The 10,166-nt window shown below is 43.3% G+C and overlaps 1 protein-coding gene across 1 annotated transcript; it reads left to right on the forward strand.

The window, feature by feature from the left end:
* The first annotated feature begins 4,910 nt into the window (after nt 1–4,910).
* On the forward strand, nt 4,911–9,957 carry cct7 (chaperonin containing TCP1, subunit 7 (eta)). Its single transcript, XM_061095742.1, has 12 exons — nt 4,911–4,946; nt 6,382–6,465; nt 6,560–6,629; nt 6,714–6,820; nt 6,925–7,103; nt 7,222–7,393; nt 7,524–7,688; nt 7,780–7,968; nt 8,060–8,157; nt 8,254–8,386; nt 8,759–8,965; nt 9,091–9,957. Exons 1-12 carry the CDS (start codon nt 4,941–4,943, stop codon nt 9,316–9,318), a joined length of 1,638 nt encoding a protein of 545 aa, XP_060951725.1. The 5' UTR covers nt 4,911–4,940; the 3' UTR covers nt 9,319–9,957.
* Nucleotides 9,958–10,166: the final 209 nt, after the last annotated feature.

Consider the following 10,166-nt stretch of genomic DNA (forward strand, 5'->3'; position numbering starts at 1 on the left):
CTTCTCCGTTTCCCTCCAGCAGCAGCTCCTCCTGTCGAAACGTCGTTTACTCCTCCGCTTTATTCTGCCGCTGTTTTAACGATAAAACCCCGCGGTTTCCTCTCCGTCCTGCTCCGGGCACTCGTCTCCCGCCACCGCCGTGTGTACACTTTCTAAACTCCGCGCTAGTCCCGGGTGACGAACAGGGTACGCTCGTTTTGACGCTCAGACCGTCCCTGCAGGTGGAGTCTGCGCTGTCGAATACGCGGCGAACGGTGAACAAACGGTAGCCCCGCCCGCACGGCTTATACTGATATATACATCGAGTGAACTTTGGGCTGAAACATGCACGCTTTAAACCAATCAGAGGCCTGCGTACAGCGGCACTGCGTGACGTCAGAGAAGCTGCGTCCAAGAACACCTGCAGAAAACAAGATATTTGAATTTTTACCATGTTTTCTTCAATTGAGTCATTTTCATTATTTTTTTATTTCAGATACCTGCTGTATAAATCAGTTTCACTTGTTGTAGAAGGTTGCCATACAAGGAATAATAATAATTATAATAATAATAATAATGTACGTATTGACAATGCAGTCAGTCTGAATTTATTGTAAACACAAAAACAACAATTAGGTAAACTGCTGTAAGACGAATTTTAAGATGGAAGATGGAATCTTTATTCGTCACATGCACAGAGATTCAAGGCAAAGTATGTAGTGAAATGTGAGGGGGGTCCTCCGTGTCTGTGCAGACATACCAATTGATCAACAACAAAAGCAGTAAATAGATAAATAAATAAGATCTATGTCTATTTTAATTACTGGTCAGTATAAGTGACCTGGTTTTCAAGTGAAAGTGGCAGCTGTGTGTGTATATATTCTACCGCTGTCACTTTGACTTAAACACCAGACGAGACATCTGTCACTGTCCAGTCTGATCCCGACGTATAGGCTGCTGATTTCCATGCAAATCTATACAACGCCTGTCATGCTAAGTGTTTCTGAGGGCAGCCTCATTTCCAAACAATCCCTCAGGACACCAACAACTGACAGGTTTGTTAAAGCTGCTTTACTGCAGATTCATGATTTATGGATACATTTTCAGCATATATGAGCATATTATACTGTTGTTAAGAAATGAAGGAATCATTTAAAGTTTTCAAAATCTTGCATGTAACATGTAATCTAAGTAGATTTCATAACATCCGCCAATCTCTTTCTTTTCATCCTTTTGTCTCTCAAATCTCCCCCCAGCCTTCGCTCTTCGCCTGCAGTATGACCGACTCAACTCTGAACTCCTCCTCATCACCTTCAGGGTATTACTGGAACGAGTGCGACCCTTATCACGATGAATCAGCTTCGGCGGGCTTCCTCATCCTCCTCACCACCCACAGCCTTGAATTTCTTACCAGCGCCCCGTCGAACCTCTGGCTCATCTGTCACATCCTCAGGAAAAGGTGATTATTATATTATCATGTAACCAACAGCAACTTTATCTCATAATGCAGCCTCAATTAATTGGCCGGATTCAGGATAGATAGATAGACAGATAGATAGATAGATAGACAGATAGATAGACAGATAGATAGACAGATAGATAGATCATTCTGCTGTGATTTTTATTGATTTTGAATCTACAGGTCAAAGGGGTCCGGTGTGCTGCCGACAGACTTCTTCCCCCTAAACCTGGCCTTAGCCCAGTTTGCCTACCACCTGACCGTGCCTGTGTTCTTAGCCAACCACTTCCTGTGGAGGAACGATTATTTGTCTTACGTGATCCCCGTGATGACCGGCATGGTGCTGGGCCTGAAGCCGTCGCTCCTCTGTATGGTGTGTGTGGAGAGGTACATGGCCGTGGTGCGACCCCTCGACTATCTACGGTAAAAACCACACACACATTAAATGTCCTTACACATGGACAAGGTAAGAAGATGAAATCCTCCTCTTACTCTACAGCACAAACCAGAGCTGCAGACTTGGGCTTGAATCTGAATTTCTTTCAGGATCTAATCTGTCTGTCGGTCTAACTATAGGCCTCCCTTAAACCCCAGATCCATTCCCCCTTACCTCCCTCCATCTTTCCTTACCTCCATTCCTCCATACTTCCCCCCCTCCTTGCCTCCTACTCCCCTTACCTTCCTCCCTCCTTACCTCCACCGCTCCTTACCTCCCTCTCTCCTTGTCTCCCTCCATCCTTAAATCCATATTTCCTTACCGCCCTCCATCCCTACCTTCTATCCCTCCTTGCCTCCTTCCCTCCTACCTCCATCCCTCCTTTCCTGCCTCCATCCTTCTTTACCTCCATTCCTCCATACTTCCTCCCTCCTTGCCTCCTACTCCCCTTACCTTCCTCCCTCCTTACCTCCTTACCTCCCTCCTTACCTCCCTCTCTCCTTGTCTCCCTCCATCCTTAAATCCATATTTCCTTACCGCCCTTCATCCCTACCTTCAATCCCTCCTTGCCTCCTTCTCTCCTTGCCTCCATCCCTCCTTACCGGCCTCCATCCTTCTTTACCTCCACCGCTCCATACCTCCATGCATCCTTACCTCCCTCTCCTTACCCCATCCCTTTTTACCCCCCACCTACGTCCATACCTCCTTACCTATCCCCATCTTTACCTAATTACCTACCGACAGAGGTAGGTGAGCACATGACACTTGACATGAGGTTTGATAGACTAAACCTTCAATTTGCTCTCCTCCACTTCTCTTCCAGGTTCAAGACAGGCAACTACAGGTGGGGGTGTTTGGGCGCCTCATGGTGCATTTACATCCTGATGCCTGCAGCTATCCTTTTTGATCCCTCCGGCAACGCAGTGTGCGTGTTCTTCCTCACTGTTCTGGTCATAGGCACCTTCTGCAGCGTGTGCATTCTCCGAACCCTCAAGAGGTCTCCTCCGGGGGACAGAGATATGGCAGAAGGCAACAAAGGGGCAGAGAAGAGAAAGGCTGAAAAACAAGAAAAGAGCAGAGAGAAAGAAGAAAAGGAGAGGGAATTTGGGAGAAAAAGCGATCCGAGTGGGAAAGGAATCATGACTTCCCAGAAGCAGAAGGCCTTCACCACTGTTGTCACCATCCAGGCTGTCCTCATGCTGAACTACCTCCCATTCGTCATCTGCCTGCCTATGTACGAAGTAGTTCCAGCTCGTACCCTCAAATGTCAGTATAGGGCCATGGCTCTGGCTGCTGCAGCCAGCTGTAGTTACCTGCAGCCGCTGCTCTACCTGCACAGACTGGGCAGGCTGCCGTTCAAGAAATCACTACCCGCCTGAGACACAGTCCAGGAAACACAGATGGTCCTATGAAGGTCACAGAACCGAAATTACAACATCAAAATGTTTGCATTCTTGACCTGCCCTCATCAACCATGTTAAAACATCCCACTTGTTGAGTATATCAGTATTATGTAATCAAAAGATTAAAAAATGGTTTGTGGACTAAACATATTCTAAATCTGTGGGATAGAGATTTTCAAAATGTTACTTATGGTTAATAGACAAGCGCTTTAGCCAATCCCAGATCACATGGTCGTCAATTTAGAGTCTCCAATTAGGACTTAATTAATTAAAGGACCATTCAATTGCAATTGGAAAAGCTGCCGGGTTTTTGCATTGTAATTGTGGGTTAAATGTTTAAATCATTTAAATGATCTTGTTTTTATTCTTCTCTAATCTGTAATCTTTATGTATTTATTCGTAAGTACTGTGTGATCTTCAAATAGCTTTGGACTGTTTCCTAGTTAGATTTTTTGCCTTCAATAATTTTCATTCTTAACTTGCAAAGCGCCTTGTACCTATGTTTCGAAAGGTGCACTATAAATAACATTTATTGTTAACATAAAAGTAAAATCTTTTTTCTGATTGAACATTAGCTCGGTTACATTTCAGCAAGCATTTTAAACTCAATGGTTAATAAAATTTATTTCCAATTATTTATACTGGAGGAAAAAAAACAATTAAGTAAGAACACCAAATACTAAATAATTGTATAATTTAACAAAAAATATGTGTAGTTGAAAAAAACCCTTTCATCTCATCTTCTACAGATAGACAGTAAGGATCTTTGTCCATTTATGACTTGCGTGTTTTCTATATGTACTGTGTGTTTGGTTTCCAGTCCATTATGCAAAGACTCGATTTGACATGGTAATGGTCGGCGACATGAAAAACATGTCACGTAACATCTGTGCATGTCTGTGCTTGTGTGCTGATGACAATTTCCATACAGTAAAGCATTAGCATGACACCACTGTTATGTCATGTTGCTTCAAACAAACAACCGAACAACGATGATTACGTTATAGTTTTAGAATAGTTTAATGACTATAAACCAGTCATTAAACAAATAGAATATTTTTTGTGCATCTTATTCAGGCTTCAATGCTTTAATTGAAACATTACAATATCTTACTGCTTACTAAAATAAAAAGCAAAAGATTATATTTAATCATATCAAACAATCGTATCATGATCACTAAAATCCAGTTAACTATCAATATAGCAATAGAGTGTGTGTGCGTGTGTGGTAACTTTGACGTGTTCAGCATTAACTGAGTAGATAGAGACATTATTATCAAATAAAGACATTTGTATATTCTACATAAATTGTTCAAGTGTAACATAAGTGAATGAAAAATAAAAGTTAAACTAAGAAAAATTGTGTCATAGCGAATAATTTCGTTTTGAAGTAAAAATTTATATGATGAAATTAAGAAAAATATGACGATTATGATTATTATTGTTAAATCATACCTCTTCAATAACAGAATCAGGATGCACAATGGCAGCTGCATCATACACAACTCTGTGTTTTTATTTGCATAATAATTTGAAGTTTCAGATCGATGCTTAAACATCCCAGCGCGTTGTTGTTCTTGAACGCAGCCCTCAGCGTCTGCATCACCCGAAATGCATTGTGGGCCGCGGTGTCGGTGGAAAGCTTCTCGAAGGAACTGCAAAGATGATGGTGAGTGAGTTAGCTTCCATGCTCCAGGCTAAAACTTCACCATCCACGTCCATCGTGCGCCTTGTTTCCAATCATCCGCTCCAGAACCGCTCTCTGTTTATCCGACTACCCGCTAGCAGCCTCGGGACGCGGTTATTTTTTTTGTGAAAACTGTTTTATCTTCATATTTAGCAGCTAGCATGACTGCGTTAGCATCAAAGGATTACCCGGTGTCAATGGGCGTAGACGATGCTAGCCGCCATGCTAGCTAACATGTCTGCAGCTAGTGCGTTTTAAAGAAAGTGCGTTGAGTCCGTTTATGTGCGAATAAGAATTCAAATGACTTATTAATATACTTTTTAATACCATAAACTTGTAGCTCCTGCTATTGGAGCAGCATTAGCTAGTGAGCTAGTTAGCTGTGACGTTTACAGACTATTGTTTCAATGGCTGCATTGGAAAACATTTGTTTAATGTTAAATATGATAAATTATGAAACTTGAACGAGTGGCTGTGGTTGTTCCAGCTTCTGTTTGGGCTGGAGCAGCCGCATCTCATGGGTGAATGTGGGAGGATGCTGAGAGGCAGACAAAGGCCTTGTCAACACTAAAGCCATCTTTGTCATCAGTCATGTTACAGTAGCCATGTGTAATATAAGTCTTTTGTAGAGAAGCTGCCTCAGTGAATATTAATGTTAGAAAACTGTAAACTCTGAGATTGACAGTGGGAAACAAAAGCACCACACCCATGCAGCAATGGCTCATCTTCATCTTGTGTATCTTTACCTACTGATGCCTAAATATGTGTAGTGATGTGTAATCTAATTCTGCTTTGTGGGACACTAACATCTATAATAATATGGCAACATTTATGGATTTTACTTTAATGAAGCGTGTTTCAATGCTTTTTAGATGTACACTTACTAATTTAGTTTTTAGTAATCTGCTAAGTTTTGCATTGGATAATTTAAATAGTAACATTACATTTATTTTCATGAAAACATCATTATTGTGAACATTTATATGAAATTATTCCATTGATATTGATTCATTCTGCAGTGTCCCTTCCTTGTGGAACCTATGCCTTTCCAGTCGGCCAGCTGGCTAGTTTATGAACATGGATAAGTTTAATAATAAGTAGCTTGAGAATGATAAGTACCAGTGACAAGTGCTCGTGAAGCAAACTTTGATGAGTCAAGTATATTTTAATTTCTGGTGTTTTTCCATCTCAAGATGGCTCTTAAATTGAATTTGAAATGGTATCAAAGTGTACTGTTAGGAAACTACATAGCTCATCCATTCTGATGATAAAGCAATCATTGGCCGTGAAATCGTTTTTTTTCAAAGTATTCGTTATATTGTTATTTTTTATAATATTCAAAAACTGTCGGTTCAGCTTCTTCGATCTCCTCAGTTTCTTTCTGACATTTAATTGTAAATGATTTGTGCCCCTGCAGCCCACACCTGTTATCCTGCTGAAGGAGGGGACAGACTCTTCTCAGGGCATCCCTCAGCTCATCAGTAACATCAATGCCTGCCAGGTCAGGAAACAAGCTCTGCTCTCAATGATTGTGTGGATATCCATGTCCTATCTGCAGCATGTGTTAAACTACTTTGTTTTCATTTTGACTTCAGGTCATTTCTGAGGCTGTCAGGACCACCCTGGGGCCCAGAGGGATGGACAAACTGATGGTTGATGGCAGAGGTGGGGAGAGAATAATGAATGGATTACAGGAGTCATTGGGTTACAGTTCCCTTATACTTAATGTTTGAGTGCTTTGTTTTCCAGGAAAGGCCACAATCTCCAACGATGGTGCCACCATCCTGAAACTGCTGGATGTGGTTCACCCTGCTGCCAAGACCCTGGTAGACATCGCTCGCTCCCAGGACGCTGAGGTGAGACATCTGCATATGTGTTTAAGGTTGTTTGTACAAGTAGAACGTTTTATGATTTTTTTTCCCAACTGTCACATCTTCGTTTCCTTTTCTACCACCCTCAGGTAGGAGACGGCACCACCTCCGTCACTCTCCTGGCTGCTGAGTTCCTGAAGCAGTTGAAGCCGTACGTGGAGGAGGGCCTCCACCCTCAGACCATCATCAGAGCGTTCCGCACCGCCACCAACCTCGCTGTTAACAAGATCAAGGAGATCGCTGTCCCTGTGAAGAAAGACGATAAGCAGTGAGTGCTTCATTTTTTATTCACATGGCTGCCGGGTATTACTTGAAATTTGATGCATCTTATGAGGAATACAATGTTTACATTGTATCCTTGAGTTGTCATTCTTGTTTCCTCTCAGAGAGCAGAGGCATTTGTTGGAGAAGTGTGCAGCCACAGCCATGAACTCCAAGCTCATTGCTGGTCAGAAGGACTTCTTCTCCAAGATGGTGGTGGACGCCGTCATGTCTCTGGATGTGCTGCTGTCTCTCAAGATGATTGGCATTAAGAAGGTCCAGGGAGGAGGCCTCGCGGTGAGTGTCTTAAGTCCAGCACTTTGAAATAATGCTTACATAAAATTAAGAAGCTGTAAATCAGAATGCAGTTTCCTCTTCCTCCGTCTGTCTGGGACTCTCTAACTTTACTCTCTTTACTCGTGTACAGGATTCCCATTTGGTGGATGGGGTTGCGTTCAAGAAGACATTCTCCTATGCTGGGTTTGAGATGCAGCCCAAAAACTACGAGAATCCCAAGATCGCTTTGCTCAATGTGGAGCTGGAGCTGAAGGCAGAGAAGGAGAACGCCGAAGTCCGTGTGAAGAATGTGGAGGTATGAAGTTGACGACACCACATACGTATGTCAAACAACTGCCCAAAAGGCTGTGTTTTAATCTGATTTCTCCCGTCTCCTATTTGTGCAGGACTACCAGGCCATTGTGGATGCAGAGTGGAACATCCTGTATGACAAACTGGAGAAGATCCATCTGTCAGGAGCCAAGGTTGTTTTGTCAAAGTTGCCGATCGGTGATGTGGCCACTCAGTACTTTGCTGACAGAGACCTGTTCTGTGCTGGCAGAGTGCAGGAGGAAGATCTGAAGAGGACCATGATGGTAGGACTTCCACATTTGCATATAGATTTAAGTCTGATGTGATAAGAAGTTTGAATAATTCCAGACTGACTGTGTGTGATGTGACCTCCAGGCATGCGGCGGCTCCATCCAGACCTCAGTGAGCAGTATGACGGACGACGTCCTGGGACAGTGTGACATCTTTGAGGAGGTCCAAATTGGAGGAGAGAGGTAAGAAGGACCAGTGGAGTTTTGTCTTTTTTTTTACAGAGCAACTTCAAATGACGACTCTCCCACAGCTCATACCTATCCCGTCTGTGTCCACAGGTATAACATTTTCAAAGGATGCCCGAAGGCCAAGACTTGCACCATCATCCTGAGGGGCGGAGCGGAACAGTTCACAGAGGAGACAGAGAGATCTCTGCACGATGCCATCATGATCGTACGCAGAGCCATCAAGGTCAGTTGATGTGTGGAGACAATCTGAGCGGGTTTTCCAGCAAGTGCAAAAAGGCTCAATATGAGAACAGTGTTAGTTATATACAGCACTGTGTTACTGCTGATCCCACCTGTATGACTTGTGTTATTTAAACAGTCTGAAAAGCCGGGTGCACCAAGTTTCAGAAATAAATCTGCAACCACTGTCCAATCAAACAGCCCATTCCAAACATGCATGTTTAGAATAGGCACAGCTCTACCCTTTTTGGGACATTTGACTCTTGTATTGCTTTTAATGGAGAACTTTAGTGATCTAGAAACTTATTCCACTTAAATTTGTTGACCACTCTGCACACTGATGGCAATAAGCTGACTGTATTCAACCCGTTTCCAGAACGACTCCGTTGTTGCTGGTGGAGGAGCCATTGAGATGGAGTTGTCAAAGTACCTGCGGGATTATTCCAGGACCATCCCTGGAAAACAGCAGCTGTTGATCGGCGCCTACGCCAAGGCCTTGGAGATCATCCCCAGGCAGCTGTGTGACAACGCCGGCTTTGATGCCACCAACATCCTGAACAAACTGCGTGCCAAACACGCACAGGTAGGATGGAAAAACACGCTCACCTACTCTGGCACGACACTGAGGAAAAGCACTTGTCATAAGCATTTAAAAGGTTGCTTTCAGATGATTGTATTTATTGCTTAACCTTTCTTTTCTCATGTTAGGGTGGTATGTGGTACGGCGTGGACATCAACAACGAGGACATAGCAGACAACTTTGTGGCCTGTGTCTGGGAGCCGTCCATCGTGCGGATCAACGCTCTGACAGCAGCGTCTGAGGCCGCCTGCCTCATCCTGTCGGTTGATGAGACGATCAAGAACCCCCGCAGCTCCATGGACGGACCTCCAGGCGGTGGCAGGGGCCGAGGTCGTGGCAGACCCCACGCTCACTAAGGGGCAGCAGGAAGAAAACCCCATTTGAAGCTGGCATTAAAATCTAAATGCAGGGAGACGGTCGAGGTACATTTAAACTAAGATTGTGTTAAATGTGTCTCGATTGGTTTGACCTGAATTTTGATTTGAATTCTAGATAAAATGAGGTTTTGAAACCAGTCGTACACGTTTGCGAATGGCAGGTGTAGTGAAACAAACCCAAAGGGGGGAGAGAGAAGTTCATCCTTCAATTTCATGACAGATTCTTTGGCTGGGTCCAAGATGGCCGATGTCCCTTGTGTCTATCTGTCTATTTTTTTTTGCCAAGCTTTGACTAGCTGTTAGATACTTGACGCACTGTCTGCTTCCACCTGTGGCCATGTTACTGGGAAATTATTGTGAAATACAAGAATAATATCGATCCCCCCCGTTGGTTTTGAAACAAACACACTCCTGTCCCTTCAAGGTCGGCTCTTCCTCTCTGACCTGAAGGAGCCATTCTGTCACTTCTAATCTGGTTTGTTATTTTCTGTTACGTGACAAACTGTAACATGAAAAATTTAGCACTGATGTAGAGCAGTTCTGAACCATTCATTGTATGCGCTGTGGGAAACTATTTATTGGACCATTCTTATCAATAAATTCACAGCTGAAATCAAACTGTTGTCTGTAAAAGTGATTGATTGTCAAAAGGAAAGAAGCAGTAAATGTCACTGTATTTTGATTTGATCTATCTAACAACAATGTCTCCTCTGTTCTCTCCCTGGCTCCGTGCGTCTGTGCTTGTGCAATATCACAGCCTGGTGATCAGTTTTATATCTCCATCATAAATCATAATGTTTACTACTTCAGCACAGAGCAAAGTTTTG

Source organism: Limanda limanda, chromosome 22, assembly GCF_963576545.1.
Source record: "Limanda limanda chromosome 22, fLimLim1.1, whole genome shotgun sequence".
Lineage (NCBI taxonomy): Eukaryota > Metazoa > Chordata > Actinopteri > Pleuronectiformes > Pleuronectidae > Limanda > Limanda limanda.

What these genes read in the sequence shown, in the direction of transcription:
- cct7 (XM_061095742.1), top strand. An exon ending in CTCGCTCCCAGGACGCTGAG is followed by an intron (nt 6,821 to 6,924) that starts GTGAGACATCTG and finishes TACCACCCTCAG; the next exon opens with GTAGGAGACGGCACCACCTC. An exon ending in TCCAGGGAGGAGGCCTCGCG is followed by an intron (nt 7,394 to 7,523) that starts GTGAGTGTCTTA and finishes ACTCGTGTACAG; the next exon opens with GATTCCCATTTGGTGGATGG.